This window comes from Pollicipes pollicipes, unplaced genomic scaffold (genome assembly GCF_011947565.3).
Source record: "Pollicipes pollicipes isolate AB1234 unplaced genomic scaffold, Ppol_2.1 Scaffold_7262;HRSCAF=8765_pilon_pilon_pilon, whole genome shotgun sequence".
Classification (NCBI taxonomy): Eukaryota; Metazoa; Arthropoda; class Thecostraca; order Pollicipedomorpha; family Pollicipedidae; genus Pollicipes; species Pollicipes pollicipes.
In genome coordinates, this window is record NW_023597055.1 from 3,364,917 (window position 1) to 3,382,207 (window position 17,291).

A 17,291-nucleotide genomic window follows, 5' to 3' on the forward strand; every position below is an offset into this window, starting at 1 on the left:
CAAGGCACGAAGTTGTACGGCTTAGCCCAACTGTTGTTCGGTAAAATATGATGTTGACCTCAAGTATCCTATCATTGGTTGCTAGAAAAATTCACTGACAAGATGAGCATTGTTCATCGCAGCTGACAGGGTTAGTGATTGGAGACACTGGAAATCAAAGTCTATTATATGCTTTTGAAAACTTATTTTATCCAATGAGGGACAAGAACTTCGTATTTAATAGAGGCTGAACAGGCTGGTTTTGTCTAATGTGCGCCGTTATCTATTTGTTTGGATTCATTGTTTCGTCTGCTACCAAAACGAGTGGGGGAACAGTGTGCAAGGGCCCAGAGCTGAGTGTGTGTACAGCCTGACTGGTAATTCGGTTTGGGTGTGGTGCTGCGGTGAGAGAGCTGTGGGGGGGGGGGGGGCGAGGGACTTGATCTGTTGTTTTTTTCGAGAAGAGCTATTGCATAATTACGTGCAGCCTACAGCACGGCTTGCAGTGTTCCAGTCCAGTTGCTGTCCAATACTCACCATGCCTAAGACATATTTTCATGGGTGTTTCATGGGTTCATGTGGTTTATGAAGCCAATCACCTGACCCAAGTGCTCAGTATGGTTAACAAGTACAGATAATCCATTCAGGGTTGTAGTTTCCTATGCATTTCAGGTGAGGGGGGGGGGGGCACCAGACCCCAAATTTGGGTTCCAGCCCCTCCCCCAAACATTGGCTCTGCCCCCTCCCCCCCATTTGGGGAAGAAAGTGGCCCATATCCATCAAGAGACTTGTTGGCCAGATGTTACAAATACTTCCATCCCTGACATGTGGTGCAACAGCCACACAGGGCAGCTATTTCAGTATGTGCACACCACAAGTCTGTGAGCCCAGAGTTTGCAGCACAGTTGCCACCATGATGGCATGATAGGCAATGTTTCAAGATATTATAATTTTGTTAGAGTATTTTTGGGCAAAATACTTCTCACTTATGTTCTCTAGAAAGAAAATTAAAGATTAGAACAATTTATCCTGGTTTGGGTTTGGTATATGCCTGTTCCAGGGTCAGTACATCAGTCATGTAAACATAAGTGTATAGTGGATGGAGATGTTGCAGCCTGGTGTCTTGGCACATTTTATGGTAGGATAAGTAATTTTTCACTGCTCAGCCTCCTAACCAGGGTTGTGGTTTCCTATTCAGCTGGGTTTATCAGCCCCCAAGCATTGAGAAGAAAGTGGGCCATGTGCTAGGAGGAATCCTGGGCCCTTAAACCCCAAACCCTGAAACCCCCATCTTCCACAAATCCTAGATATGTGACATTAGGATTAGGATATGTCACTCGAGAGAGTGAGTCCGCAATGATTTACACAAGAACCACCTCTCCCCTCCCCCACTGTGAGCCTGAGTCCCACCCTCCCTGGCTGCATGTCTCCACACAGACTATCAAGCAATCCTCCACCTCATGGTAGTGTTTGTGAGACTGTGCCTGTCCTGTTCTTAAACCAATATGCGTACATAGGTATGCGTTGAGCACATGCAAGTAGGTTATGTAGCAGTCAAACTTTATTCCTAAGTGTCATGGTTACAGCTTTTGTGTGGGTTTTGTGTGGACAAACTCATTGTGCCATGCATCTTGGGGATATAGGCCCTGCCCCCCCCCCTCCATTGAATTATGTGACTGTTGGGCTTTTTGGTGGTTGTATCAGTGTGTATGTGTGTGTATGTGGGGTAGGGGAAGGGGGATAAGGTCAGTGTGCAGCTTTGAAGCATAAGCCCTCATGCATACATGATGTTGTTTATTTCTGAAATACAGTTTGTGTGTTCTTGTGTCTGCAGGCAGCCATCAAGTACTGGAGTTAGCAGAAAACTTGCACCACACCCATCAGTGGGAGCATCAGCTGTGCCGCTATGGGGTCTCTGGCCAGCCGTCAGGAGGGCACCACCGAGGAGCTGGACCCAGAGCATGTGCACTCCTACAAGTACCCACCAAAGTCAGGTCAGTTTACAGCTCTGTGTGTCTCCAGTGTGTTGCTTCTAGCTTTGTGTGTCTCCAGTGTGTTGCTTCTAGCTTGGTGTGTCGCCAGTGTGTTGCTTCTAGCTCTGTATGTCTCCAGTGTGTTGCTTTTAGCTCTGTGTGTCTCCAGTGTGTTGCTTCCAGCTCTGTGTGTCTCCAGTGTGTTGCTTCTAGCTCTGTGTGTCATCAGTGTGTTGCCTGCATGTATGTTGGCACCTAGAAAGGGGTGTGAACCATAAGGTATTGCTAAAATACCTCCTCATAGAATCATTGCCCCCTTCACTCTCAAGACTACAAGTGAAAATTACAAGTACTTGGCCAACATGGGCAATCCCAAACCTGCTGGTGTATGTTAGTTACTTTGTTAGCCTGCATCAGCAGGTACTTTAGCCCAGGTACTTCAGCCTTTTGTGTCTTACTGCATTGTGAATTTTGTGTTTCCCATTTCACAGCAGCATTGATGTACTAGTATATGATATGTCAGTGCAATGTGATTTTAAAAAAGTTGGTCCATTATGTTATTTGCCATGGGCACCATGTGATAGCATGCTGGGGTCCCAGACATCCCCCATGCATAACTTGGTCGGGGGAGCAGATGCAGTGCTTGTTGTGCAACTCATAGGTTGGTCTGCAGAATCACATTACCCATACCTCTTGATCATGAGATCATAATGAGCACAATATTAAAGCCAAAGGTGTGATATTAAAAGTATCACTGTCTCAAAAATGGGAGCTGCATAGATTGTGAACCCATGTGCCAAAAACCTCGGCGAATCTCTCTTCATATGTGCCATGGATGGCATAAGTGCCTCCCTCTCAGTTGAAGGGTGCATGGCATGAAGGTATATGAGCACTGGGGTGCAGCATTGCCTACTCATTACCTGAGGAGCTATTATAGTGATAAACTGGTAGGCTGGTGTGTTATTGTATGGCCATTGCTCATTTTCAGGCAATTATTTTGGCACCCATTTTATAATGGGAGGGTGACAAGTTTGAGACACCACAACCGGAAGCCTATCTGTTTGGAGAGAACAGCGACCTGAACTTCCTCAGCAGCAAACCGGCGCCGGTAGGTGGACCGCCTTTGGGGGGTGACATGACCACCTCAGTGGCGCGCCCACGCACCCCAATAAACAACAAAAAGTGGACTGCCTAGCAGTAAGTCTATTCTTGCCGCATTCCTTTTTTACAAGGCTGTGTTGGAAGTCAATGCGCCATATAGATTTGTTATCGCTCTACGCTCTACACTTTAACACTTTAACATTTTATTGGGAAAGGATACGGGAATGCCGCCAGCCATTCGTCGGTTGCCGTGTTTTTGTGTTATGGAGAAAACTAGGAACTGCTGGTTGTTTTTTTTCGCCAGTAAAAATGAAGCGAATTTTTTCCTGGTGACCATTTCCGTCTGTTTGCTATGCAGCATTTGCCACTTGCAGGATGCTATACTACCTAACATTAGATAAATGAGGTGGCTTTTACAGGCAGTTTACCTCTGCAAATTTCAATTCAGTTCCTGTAAATCTATCTGCCAATAAATGTTTCTTCGTGGTGGACGGACTTGTATGTCGTATGTTTGCCATGAATTTGGGCGTCGTATGAAATAAGGATTGTAATTAAGTTTTGTGTCATCAAATTCATTCATTGGCGTGACAGGTGGACCTCGTCATGACAGGTGGCTGTCATATGACATCAGGATGGTCAATGAGTTTCGTGTCATCAAGTTCATTTATTTGTCTACTTGTTAACTTCTTTGTGAAAGGTAGCAGGTGGAAAACGCAGTCCTTTTGCACATTGGTCGGCTTTATGCGATGTGGTGTCCTGTATCCTGTTCATTGACTGGTTGTCGGCAGTGTCCGTATGCCCTGTCGGCGCCTAACGAGCCGTCGAAAACACTCAAGTCCGTCATCAACATCCGCAAGGACTCGCTGCGATTGGTCCGCTACACGCCGGAGGGCGGAGCCAGTGCCGACGGCTCGCCCAATCAGCAGCTGTTCAACATCGAGTTCACGTTTGACTGCGACGTGCGCTGCTCGATCACCATCCACTACTTCTGCAGCGAGGAAGTCACCCGGAATGGCCTAATGTAAGTCGCTAAACGTCGGGCGAGAGGTCGAATTTCCTAGGCGTTCTGCGTACTAACTAAGCTTTGCCAACCGCGAGCTGTGATCATATCGAAAAGATGTCGTTTTCTCTGCCCTTTGGCTGTATCTGAACGACACCTGACGGCGTGGGCAGTGGCGGTGATTATGTTTGGGACGAGGACACGTTTTGTCCCACCGCCATTTGTATGGGTTAGGGGCGTTGGAACGGGGATTCGTTAGCCCCTCTGCACCCCATGCTCCGAGAACGCCTAACAATTTTACAATGGGACGCATGGAAAGAAACCGGCAAACAATCGGCTTTGGTGTTCCCAATTTATGAGACGCTCATTCGCCTCTTGTTATGACCTGTAGTGCATTGCGAGACGGCGGCGGTAACAGCTGAGCCCATTGTCCGCCGCGGGGCGCGAGTCCGGAGGGCGGCACCCAGCCCATTGTCTGGAGCGTGAGGCCGGTCCCGGTGTACGATACCTCACAGTGGTGGCGGCCTGTCTCAGGAAGGGGGTGGAGCAAAACTCTCCCGTACCTAGTAATGCATCAAAAGGGTCGACCTTAAAAGGCGCGAAACCTGAGACGATGCCTGTACGCCCATGCCGCGGTAGGCGGTCAGTGATGCGGGGTGAGGGTGCAGTGCGTGACGCCTGGTGCCGTGGCGGCGGCAGGTACCGGCCCCGGGACGCCTCCATGTCGTCCGAGACGTACCGCTACAAGTGCGGCGCGGCGCAGACATTCAGCCAGCGGCAGCACCTGCTGGAGCCGGCGCTCTACACCGACGCCGAGCTGGCCTACAACCCCGACGTCGAGCTCTACCCAGTGGTGGTGGTCTGCCAGGCGGAGGAAGGGGACGGTAGGTCGTGCTGCACCTGATGGTGGTGGTGGTCTACCAGGCGGATGGGGGGAGGAGGGGGACGGTAGGTCGCGCCGCACCCGGTGGTGGTGGTCTGCCAAGCGGAGGAGGGGGACGGTAGGTCATGCGGCATGTCGACATACTGGCAGGGCAAGGGACGATCGGTCGTGAAGCACTGCGACGCGACGGTGAAGGGTGCAAGTCCTGAGCTATGCAGCGTAGATCATACTACGCGAACACGAGAATGTGGTAGGCTGTAGCGTGGGTCTAACAGTGGGCGTTAAAGAGAGGTGGCTTAGATATTGCTTTGGGTTGCGGTGGCTGCTGAATAAGGGGCTGTGTACTTTGAAAACTGGATGGGTGCAATTTTTTCAAAACTCTGTTTCCGCCCGGGATCGAACCGGGGACCTTCCGCGTGTTAGGCGGATGTGATAACCACTACACCACGGAAACAGCTGACCAGTTGCCTCAACCAGTGCGATGGGCCACAAGTGGTTACGGTCCATGGTTGCATTGAAGTGAACGATATTTTCGGCTTTCGTGCTGTATCTCTAGATAGTCTAGGTTTGCCGGTACTCTGTGCGGAATCGATGCAGTAATGTTTCACATTCTGAATTAAAAATAAGGCAAACTCATTGGCTATGTGAATCGGCGTGGGGAAAAAAGCTAATACATCCAGGGTATGGACATCAGGAGCGGCGAATTAGTGTGTGTGCTACGTGTGTTGGGGATGAGTGGAAGACATAATCCCTCTCCCCAACGGCCAACCCAATTGGACATAAACGCGATGGGGATGCACATAATAAAACAAGGTAGAGACTGTTCCCCAACCATCTCCACACAAGCTCAACAAATACCACTGCCGCCAATCAAGCTTCCAATAAAAAGCAAGCAATCCCGTAGAATCAGCTAGCAGCTGAGAACGTCTCGTGTGGAAACGCCCAGGACGTCAGGCAAAGACTGGGGTTTCCTCACAACGCTCCCGCTTGAGGCCGTCCACGGCGGTCCATTGAGCTGCCTCATTATAGTCTTGGAAGAAAACCGGGCACCTGTGATGTGCTAGGGCCTCTGAAAAGGCTATCGGGGCCTGCTCTGTACAGCATGATTTGTAGGAAGCTGCCAGCAAAATGCGTGGATGATATTATGGTACAGAAATAAGAGAACCAGATCAAATTCTGGGATCAGGACCTCATCGCTTATCAGCCCATGCAACCAAAGAAATTCTTGAGGGACTAAAGTCCCGTGAAAACTTCCTTGCCCTGACACGTTTCACCTTCCTCAGACGTGCTCAGGATAACCAAGCTTTGACATCGATGATGGCAATAATTACAAGCTTCAAATGCACAACAGACGTGCAGACATGGCTTCAACCATCGAGCCTTCATCGTTTTTTTTCGTTTTTTTGTTTGTTGCCAAATTTTTTTTTTCTGGACCTGGATTTTTTTCGTTTCTGGACACAAAATAAGTTCAAGTAGTGGCTGCAAACACCATTGCTGAACTTCGTGCTCTACAAATTGCGGAGGGCCAGCCCCCCCCCCCCCCCCGCTTCTACTCAGTTACCACGCCTGTGGTGTTATGCCCAGCTTTGGCTGACTTGTGGTCCTCGGGTGCGTCACGGCCTGGCTAAGTCGCAGAACATCACGCGGCGCGCAGCCTCGGCCTGTCGCCGTCACGCGACCTCAGTCCGCCAACCCTTGCCAGGGTCACGTGACTGCGACGCGCCCACAGCTCCCCCTGTGACGCGTCACGTGTTCCGCACCGCAGATCCGCGCCAGTGTCACGTGACCACGGGCTACGTGGACCGGATGTCGGACGGCTCGTACATGCTGAAGCCGCTGAAGCAGAAGCAGTACATCGACGGCCTGGTCTTCCTCCTGCAGGAGATCTATGGCATCGAGAACAAGCTCGTCGACAACAAGGTGGGTGGGAGGAGGAGGGAGGGGGGGGGGGGGGCTCGATCCTGGTGCGATGCATTATCGGCCGTGTCTCAACCCCGGGATCCTGAGCCAGGCATTGCTAGTCTCCTGCTCAAGCGTGCCTTTCCCCACTGGCGCTGTTGTGTTAGCGTGGTCAATTACAGTGAAAAATGTTACGCGGAGGTGGGTTGAGGGCGTGGTTGTCCTTCCTTATGTGGCGGTGGTCATCACAGGATTTGAATGATGGGTACGTAGTTCATCAAGCACCCTAACCCGTGCTTCGTTTTGGCGCAGGGATGATTCGTTAGTTAAGCTTGGTAGTTACTGTTAACCACACTGGAAAAGACGCATTGCCTAGTGTCTCTGCGCGTCAGGTCTGACACTGTAGCACACTGGCGCCCGGGGATGATAACACGATCGCTGGGAGCCGAGAGTGTCATCTGTATGTCAGATATGACACACTACATGTGTCCTCCAGTCGGTGGACGGCGACGCGGAGGATTGTGTCATCCGCATGTCGGATCTGACACACTGCACGTGTTCGCTAGCCTGTGAACGACAACACGGAGGGTTGTGTCATCTGTATGTCGGATCTGACACACTGCACGTGTCCGTCAGTCGGTGGACGACGACGCGGAGGACTCGGGGGCCGAGTGTGTCATCCATATGTCGAATCTGACATACTGCGCGCGACCCCCAGTCGGTGGACGACGACACGGAGGACTCGGGGGCCGAGTGTGTCATCTGTATGTCGGACCTGCGTGACACGCTGATCCTGCCGTGCCGCCATCTCTGCGTCTGCAATTGCTGCGCCGATCACCTGCGCTACCAGGCCAACAACTGCCCCATCTGTCGGTCAGTCGGAGAGGTGCCGTCTGCCAGGCTGGCCGACAGGTGACACATCGGCCAGCTTGCAAAGATGGCGTGAGCTCAGTGTTGGCTGCAAGGCCGTCAGCGTTCAAACTGGTCGGCATCAAGGTCGGTGTGGCTCGGGGCTCACCAATTATCTCAATACGAATGATCAAGTCACGATCCGAAAGTTGTTTTTGCCGTATGGCTCTTACTGAAATGTCACTTCCATTTTTACCAGCTGATGATGATGACGATGTTTTACGTCAACTTCACACATTATGTGTGCATGAATGTATTAGAAGGTTCTCACTTCTTCGCTTGTGTGCAGCCCAAGTCCCCAATATATGCTAGGGTGCAGGTCATCATTGTGCCTCTGCTGACATCGGGTGTTGACCTGTGCGGCCCTGCGCCGTGCCCCGGCCGGGTCGGCCGCTGACTGTGGGCGTGGTCTCGCGTGCAGGGCGCCGTTCCGAGCCCTGCTGCAGCTGCGGGCCGTGCAGAGGGTGCCGCCCGGAGGTCAGCCGCCGCTAGAGGTCAGTCGCCCCCTCCCGGCCACGGCATTATCGCCCCTCCGGGCACGGCGTCCCCCAGACGCGCGCGGCAGTCGGCCCAGACTGCTCGGCCGGCGCCTTCGGAGGTCTGAGCCGCGCTCTGAGTGGCGGGATTGCCGTCTGTGTGGCGTGGCCAGACGCGGCGTTTTGGCGATGCCGCTACGCTACTAGCTTCTCGTGCGCCTGAGGCGACACAACGCCGCGCGTGGAGTGGAGTGTTGCCTCTCGCTGGAGCCTCACCAGCCTAGCGTCCCTGCCCGGCCTGACCCGCAGCGCCAGCGGCGCGCCGGGGGGGGGGGGGGGGGGGGGCTCGCCGCCGCCGGACGCTCACCGTCGCCGCGCCCTTCGGCAGGGCGTGGACGGCGTACCGCCCGGCTACGAGCCCGTGGCCCTGGTGGAGGCGCTCAACGGGCCAATCGCGGCGCCGCGCGACGCCAGCTCGCCGGTGACGTCACGCAACGCCTCCGGCACGGTCCGGCCCCGGTACGTCAGCCGCTCGGCGACGCTGACGGGCCGGGCGGGCCGCTGTGGTCGCCGGGAGCGAACACGGCGCCGGCGAGCTGTTCACGGGCTGCTCATGCCGGCCAGGGCCGTGCGATGTGTTTGAACATGTGGTAGAATGGCAGCTGCATCAAATCGATGGGCTGCTTTTAGTTGTTGGCAATTTTATTTTGTCGTCGCGTCCGCCTCTGTGATGTTGTTCACTTGGCCGCTGCGGCTCTTCGTGGTGTCCCTGCCCACTCACCACCGTATCGTGTGGCGCTTCTCCCGTTGTTGCCGGTATCCTCTGTGATGCTCATCACCTACTCGCCGTAATGTGCTGTCTGCCTGTCGGCCTCGCTCCTCGGCAGCGCTCCCCGTCTGTCGGCCTCGCTCCTTGACAGCCTCTGCCTGTCGGCCTCGCTCCTCGGCAGCGCTCCCCTGCCTGCCGACCTCGCTCCTCGGCAGCACTCCCCGCCTGCCGGCTTCGCTCCTCGGCAGCGCCCCCCCCCCCCCCCACCTGTCGGCCTCGCTCCTCGGTAGCGCTCCCCGCCTGTCGGCTTCGCTCCTCGGCAGCGCCCCCCCCCCCTCCCCCACCTGTCGGCCTCGCTCCTCGGCAGCGCTCCCCGTCTGTCGGCCTCGCTCCTCGGCAGCGCTCCCCGCCTGTCGGCCTCGCTCCTCGGCAGCGCTCCTCGGCGGCGCTCCCCGCCCTCTAACCGATGCATGTCCCGCCTGTCGGCCAGGCCGTCGCTGAAGCGGAACCCGTCGGCAGTCAGCGAGAGGGGCGCCAGCCGCGACGGCCTGCCGCCCGTCACCTCGGCCGCCGTCCCGCCCGAGGTAGGTGGCGCCACTGCTGCCGGCGCTTAGCTTGTGGGTAGTGAGATGGGCAGTAGAGCAGTCAGCGGCACGTGCGTGGCCATGAAAGCCCAGCGTCGTGCTAGCAAAAACAAAGTGCCGACGCCACAGATCCAAGCACACAAGCTGTTTGCGCTCGTCTTCGGGCGCACAGGCCACATTTTGGTGATGGGTAAGGGTGTAGCAACAAGTGACGGTTCAGCTCGCGCAGAAAACGTGGTGACGGGTCGCCCTATCGGGGGTGGGTGACGTTACACTGAGTAGGGGTTTAAAGGCTGGACAACGGAGGTGCTGCCTGGCCATCTCGGCGCGTGACTTGGGGGACGCACCGGCCACAGGAACGCCCGATGTGCGGCTCAGGAGTCCCGGCATCGGTCCCCAGGCTGGCGTGAGGTGGGATGCGCAGTGCTCTGCGCTCAGACAGGCTTCAAAACGCACCCGCCTCGTTAAGCTAGGGGTCTAGGACCAGTGTGGTGCTAGTGTGAGCTCATACAGAGAATGTGTGTAAACATGAGCCCGGTAAAGATAGTGAAATGAGATTAACATGGCCTTGAAGTCAACGCGTTCCACGAAGGTTCAGTTATCCAGAGGCCCTTGTAGACATGCGTAGATGTATACATCAAGCTGGGTCTATATTTTTGAATTTGCGTTAACCACACGTGTGGAGCTTGGGCTGCGATGCCTTCCGCTCGGGTCGGTGGGGCGAGCCTCCGCTCCGCCGTTCGCTCATCACTGGTCACTAGAGGCTGGGACGCGACCTGTGCGGGGACATGGAGGCCCGAGAGGGCCGCAGCGTGGCGTTAGCTCTGGCTGTGTCTTGTGCTGCAGCGCCCTGGGCTGCGCCGCCGAGCGCGGTCCAATCTCTCCGGTCTCGTCATTCCCGGGGGCTGGGCTCGGGAGGGCTGGCAGTGTCCTGGGCCGCGCCGCCGAGCGCGGTCCGATCTCTCCGGTCTCGTCATTCCCCGGGGCTGGGCTCGGGAGGGCTGGCAGTGTCCTGGGCCGCGCCGCCGAGCGTGGTCCGATCTCTCCGGTCTCGTCATTCCCCGGGGCTGGGCTCGGGAGGGCTGGCGGTGTCCTGGGCCGCGCCGCCGAGCGCGGTCAGATATCTTCGGTCTCGTCATTCCCCGGGGGCTGGGCTCGGGAGGGCTGGCAGTTTCCAGTGCAACGAGTGGTCACCGAGTCCAGTAGGATTTTAAGTGTTCCGGCATTCTTTGGCTTTTCGCCACGCATTTTGTGACCGCCGGCGTTTTTTACGATCTTGTCGACGCGCGGAGTGCCCGGTGTGTGCCACGCGAACGTTTCGTTTCTTGTCCTACGCCGGTGTAGCGCTGAAGAGATGCAAGGGAGAGCTGCGTTTTGCATACCGTGAGTATGAAACCTTTTTTCTCTCTTGTGGCGTGGAGCGCTCTTCTTTTTGTTTCCCGTGCAATGCCCCGATGCCATTTTGGTCAGCTCCAACAGAATGCATCGCGATGTCTATTCAGCTTTCCAAATTGTGAACCGAGTTGCTGGTCATTATAGGCTAAACAGCGATTTGTTGTGACAAAGTGACAAATTATGACTGTGCCATTGAACCAAGGTCCTGTTCTGATATGTCGGTCATGTCGCCTCATTTGTCTGTGGCTCGTTTTCCGTGGCATCGAACATTTGGGGCATCGTGGCGATCATACTACACATCGAGGAATTAAAAAGCCATGAAGTGGCGACCCTGACTGCTGTAGGGTATGGACGTTACTGAAGGTTTGCCGGCAAGCGACATTTCATGTTTGAAAGGCACGGGCGCTGACAGAGGCGCTTCGTACTTTAAGGGTGCGTTCGTGTTGTGTGCCATGAACGGTCACGTGACTATACACACCTTACGACACAAAAACCCAGCTTTGTCGCAGAAAAGAACTAAGTAGTTGCGGGCGCAACGTGCGGCTTATTATGTCCATAATTGGACTTGTGCCGAGGCAACTATAAGACTGCTTCACAGCAGCCTGCTTTGCCGCAGCCTTTTGTGTGTCGTATAGCCTGAGGCGGTACAACGAACTCTATCTACTGCGCTGATGGCTGAGCTCGGACAGCCATAATGTCTGCGTTGCGTTGCTAGGCAACGGCAAGACAGCGCACCTGGGCGCGGCCACTGGACCGTACGACGCTTGCGTGCCTGCTCGCCCGCGCCAGAAGGCGGGTCTCGAAGCGAAAATGCACGACACGTCCCCCCACGACGGCGTCGTCAAACTATATTAGACGGACATAGCCTACATCCGTAGATCTGTTTTGGTTATTTATTATTAAAGAGTCAACATCAGAGTACAAATCGGGACTGGTTCCGACCCGCACCCACCGCCTAAAACCGGAAGCGCCTGTGCTCCACCTGGAGATACCGTCACATGCGGGGTTTCGCCTTCGCGCGACGAGCATGCCTGCGCCGTTCCACCAAAAAGCGGCATTCATCGTTCTGTTGGTGTCAAGCGAGCGACTGGGGGCTGAAGCCGGCACGGGGCGTGGCGCGCCGGCTGCCGGGTGCTCCCCGGGGCGTGCCGGCCGCCGGTCTGTTTGACTTGCGCCCATTGACCGGCCCGGCCGCCGCCGGCTTTGTCTCAGACCATTACCTGTCGCGGAATGAGCGGCGCGCGCCCCCGACGTGGATGGGCGCAATCCATCAGGCTGATGAGTGACATTGGCTGTGACCTGTTAGTTGGGGCGGCCGCGGGCGGGCGTCCGGTGTTTGAATGCCGCTGTTTGCCGAGCGCCGAGTCCTCCGCCGCCCTTGTTCTTGTCGGCGTTGGGGGTCAGGGACACCGTTGGCGCCGCGGACCGCCCGGCGGGCGGCGTCGTTTGTCCCGTGGCTAGTCTGTGCCGACGCGCGGACCGGGTCGCAGACCGGGTCGGCTGCCGGCGCCGCGTTCAGGGTGAGCGGTGAGCGGTCAGAGGGTTAGTAGCGCTCGGCAGGCTGGCGGCCGTTTCATCGAGCTCGCTGGCTCCCCGGGCGCCGTCCGTGGGCTGCTTTGTTTGAGGATGTCCCCCCCCATGTCCACGCTATGTCCGTGTGTGACGTAAGATGTCCCCTACCGGTTGCGCCAAGCGAAGGGTCCCTATTGGAACACTTTTTTGGAATGGTCCTGATGATGCGCACCTATTCAGGTAGTTGAGAAATAATAGCGGTAGGCGGAAGGGGTTACGTCTATGCATCGAGGATAAGGATTTTGGACTGTCATTCACGAAACTGGAGTGGTTGCAGAAAAAATGTGCTTGTTTGTATGGAAATGGTGTGATATGTATTACTTCTGCTATTATTTATAGGGAGGCGAACATTTTTTAAACATGATGTACAGGGCTCGTGTCGCCCCGGCTGTGACCGGCGCCTCAGAAGGCGAACTTTGGCACTGTGGGCCCGGCGAACCCGCAGAGCACTACGCTGTCTGCGAATGAACACACTCTGTTGTCAGACCGGCGCAGTGAGCCGTGCTCTGACGGAAGACCACCATACTTCCTAGTTATTCGGCCAGAGCCGACGGCTTTTCAAATGGTAAAAGTGTCTTGGCGATCTATCGCACAGGCCCAGGGCAATGTCAGCTGCTTTGGCCTGAGATAACCCCGCCCTCTTTCACGACAGCTGAACCGACCTGGGGTCGCCTCGTTTCGTAGTGTACCGAAAACTCATTGTTGCATCGAACGGCGAAATCTTGAAAGCGATCGTATCCGTTTACATCAGCGGCAAGTCTGTGGAACATCAACCTTGACTCCCCGGGGGTGGAGTTGACCTGATAAGTCCTAGCACACGCTCAGAACATGGAACTGCTTGCAAATGCACGAGCGGCGTTTGACAAATGGATTTAGCGGCGGTTGATCTGGCTCAATGTCTCCATGCTCGGAGGCCCCGGGTTATCGATGTTATCGATGCAGGTCATCGGGTTAGCGATGGCAGTTCGACTGATTGCGTGTGTGACCGCGAGCCGAGGGAATTTTGCTTTAACTTTGGTGAAACTTTCAACCTCGGATGGCCTGTCCCGATCGTCACTCCGTCTAAAAGCTGATAAACTACTGATCGCAAGTTCATGCAACTTTTGGCGGCAGAAAGTATAATTCCTTAAAGACTATATATGAACAGTTGCACATTTACGTGCAAGCTGTTTGATCAGGCGGGCTTGCCATGCAGAACTAGTCACCTTCAGTTTCGTTCCCATTCGCTTCAGCAAAAGCGTAACATTATCCACGTGAGAAGAAGCTGATGAACACGTGGGCTCCGATGGAGCGGGAAACGGACCAGTGTTGTGACAGGAACGTGCGGCGATATGTCTAGGCGGTAGAGCCATAGCGAACGTCAACCACAGGTTGCCCGGTCTGGGACGGTTTTGAGCGTTAATGTCAGATGCCAGTGACCCGAGCAAATTAACGCAGATGCAACATAATCAATGTATTTTATTTTGCGTAACATGACATTATTTTTACGTTATTCATTTGTGTAACATAAATTGTAACAAATTGACATAAATGCAGCGCGCAGGCGAATACAGCGGTCAGGTGTTGGCCTGCATCTGCGTCATTTCAGGCATCTTTCACGTGACAACGGCTGACCATTGCTTCAGCTGTGATGGCCTCGGTAGTCCCGCGCCGCGTAGCCCATCTTACTGGCAAAGGTTTCGCTACGCCACATGGGCTGAGTGCACATAGATTTAGGTCGTTATGGTCATCGCTTACCGTTCTATGCTGTGTGTGCGTGAGTTTGTTTTCCTCCAGCTCCACGTTGCCCAACCAAAAAAGTCGAACACCCAAACTGGCTAGGACGCATTGCTTAGACATTTTTGCTATAGAGTAAGTGAACTCGCAACCCGGAGGAAGATGCTGTTTTTTGCAACTGCAAGTCAACAACGATATCGGAGCAACTGCCGTGAGCGTGTAACAGCTTGCTGTACGAACCATCAGATTAAATGCAGCGTTTCTGCTATTTTTAAAATAAACGGGTGTTCCGGCAGCATTTTAGCCACATATAAAAATTATTCCCACTTGCAAAGAACAGTTACAATGAGGTGGTTAAAATTGCCACACTTGCTGTCAATCATCCCGGCGTTGAAGCATGCCTGTGGGGACATGAAGGTATTTGCGGTGAGGTGCTATCGTTGCGTTGCGCAGTTGCGTGATTTAACTCGGTTTTCATGAAAAATCGGGCACTTCCTGTATGGTACATTCTGTCAGCATAGTGTGGCAGAAAAGACGAGCGGAAGGAACTGCCGAAGTGCCATGTCAGTACATCTTCGAGGCTGCACTCTCCTTGGTGTAAATATTTCTGCCGGAATACGTATTATTATCCCTTTTCGACAATGCTGTCGGTATTTTTGTAGTACTCGATATGTCGACATATTTGCATGTATTTAATGTGTATAATGTATACAGGATAATGTATTCAATATTATTTGGTAAGTGGTAAGTGGTGGCTGATAATGCAGTCGCAGCCAACATGTTCCTGTCATGGTTGCATGTATCTATTACCATTGTATCTAGGATATAGTATGTCAGTATAAAGCATTACGACACTTAATGATGACGGGAATAGTATATATTTGTTGGCGTGCCTCTGCCTTGTATCGAATCGTATCGATACAGTATCGAAATTAGCACAATCCTTTCCAGCAATGAATTACATTTTGAAATAATAACTCGCCTATATATCGTAATCTGGAAATGCCGCAAATTTTGTGTTGTGCCTGCCATTTCATATCTTAAATGCATGTTTCAGAAACTCTCGAGTGGCCAAGTCCGTGTGCTTCCCCGGGGGCCGTCCGCTGCCCGTGCCTCGTGCACCGCCGTCTGCCAAACCGTCTGCGTAACCGGCTCCACTACCGTCTGCCGAACCGTGTGCGGCCCGTCTACGACACCGTCTGCGGCACTGTCTGCGCCACTGTTTGCAGCACGGTCCGCGCCACCGTCTGCAGCACGGTCTGCGCCACTGCCTGCACCACTGTCTGCGCCACCGTTTGCAGCACGCTCTGCGGCACCGTCTGCGCCACCGTTTGCAGCACGGTCTGCGACACCGTCTACAGCACCGTCTGCGCCACCGTCGCCACGCCGCCCCGATGCCGTCGTTGCAGGCGTCGCTCCGCTCCGTAGTGCTGTCCACCTGCCAGGTGGCTCTGGGCCTGGCCTGGCTGTACGTGGCGTACGGGCGCTACCAGCTGCAGCGGCGGGAGCTGCTCACGTCCAGCGTGGCGGTCGAGCCGGTAGCCTTTCCTGCCATCACGGTCTGCCCCGAACTCCAACTCAACTACTACCGCGTGGTCAGCCTCAACAACGGCACCGGGTGGCCGCGCGACCTGTGGCGGCTGTACCGGCCGGCACGCGACGGCAGCGCGGCGGATTTCCTGCTGGGACTGAGCGCGCGCGTCGAACAGCTGGTGGAGCACTGCTTCGGCGCCGGCTGCGACCACTGGCGCCCGCTGCTGACCCGCGAGGGCGTCTGCTACACGCTGGTGCCGCCGGCCGGCGGCGCGCACGGTAAGCAGGTGGAGCTGAGGCTCAGCTTGTACCGCTACGTGAGGGGACTGGTGTGGCCCGGCTGGAGCAACTACCGCGTGTTCGTGCACGGTACGGAGCGGCCGGTGGTACTGCAGGACGGCTTTCTCAGCCTCAACGCCTGGGTGCTCGTCGACGTGGGCGATATGAGCATGCACCCGGCGGTGCTGGTGAGCGTAAGGCGCACCGTCACCAGCAACATCCGCCGCCGCCCCTGCCGCGAGCAGCCCGACTACCAGCAGACACTGGTGAGGTTCCGGCGGGCCGGCGGTCTCAGCGGCGCCGCGACCGCCGCCTTTGGCGGGACGGCCTCCGATCAATGCCTCTCATGCTTGCAGTCGCCCGTCGAAAGCGACGCTCGACACAGCGGGAAGGCCGCGTCGCAGGAATGCCTCGGCGCTTCAGACGAACATCGTTTGCCTGCCGGATGATGCGTTGTGGTGTATGATTACGAAAGCGGCCGAGAATGAGGAATGTCACGCGTGGCCCAGTTCGCCAGCGTTGTCTCACCGTTGATCGTGGTGGCTCGGAAGCTCGTGATCAACGGCGTCACAGACCGGCCGTGAACCGCCAGTGTCTGCAGCGGTGTCTGCGTTACTGACCGCCGTCCGCCACCAGTGTCTGCAGCAGTGTCTGCGTTACTGACCGCCGTCCGCCACCAGTGTCTGCAGCAGTACTGTGTTACTGACCGCCGTTTGCCACCATTGTCTGCAGCGGTGTCTGTGTCACAGACCGACCGCGAACCGCCAGTGTCTGCAGCGGTGTCTGCGTTACTGACCGCCGTTTGCCACCAGTGTCTGCAGCAGTGTCTGCGTTACTAACCGCCGTCTGCCACCAGTGTCTGTAGCAGTGTCTGTGTTACTGACTGCCGTCTGCCACCATTGTCTGCAGCAGTGTCTGCGTTACTGACCGCCGTCCGCCACCAGTGTGCAGCAGTGTCTGCGTTACTGACCGCCGTCCGCCATCAGTGTCTGTGTTACTGACCGCCGTCCGCCACCAGTGTCTGCAGCAGTGCTGTGTTACTGACCGCCGTTTGCCACCATTGTCTGCAGCGGTGTCTGCGTCACAGACCGGCCGCGAGCTGCCAATGTCTGCAGCAGTGTCTGCGTTACTGACCGCCGTCCGCCACCGGTGTCTGCAGCAGTGTCTGCGTTACTGACCGCCGTCCGCCACCAGTGTCTGCAGCAGTGTCTGTGTTACTGACT

The 17,291-nt window shown here is 55.4% G+C and overlaps 1 protein-coding gene and 1 non-coding gene across 2 annotated transcripts; one reads left to right on the top strand and one right to left on the bottom strand.

The window, feature by feature from the left end:
- Positions 1 to 275: 275 nt before the first annotated feature.
- Positions 276 to 16,907, top strand: Mrgn1 (Mahogunin ring finger 1). The gene is given in 14 exon segments (XM_037238314.1): positions 276 to 356; positions 1,814 to 1,973; positions 2,941 to 2,972; positions 2,974 to 3,060; positions 3,842 to 4,074; positions 4,753 to 4,937; positions 6,702 to 6,856; positions 7,554 to 7,708; positions 8,166 to 8,238; positions 8,609 to 8,739; positions 9,480 to 9,551; positions 15,486 to 15,621; positions 15,666 to 16,334; positions 16,881 to 16,907. Coding segments are annotated over 13 exon segments (2,043 nt in total). The 5' UTR covers positions 276 to 356; positions 1,814 to 1,885.
- On the bottom strand, positions 5,318 to 5,390 carry TRNAV-AAC (transfer RNA valine (anticodon AAC)). Its single transcript has one exon. It is a non-coding gene; the product is annotated as a tRNA-Val (tRNA).
- Positions 16,908 to 17,291: the final 384 nt, after the last annotated feature.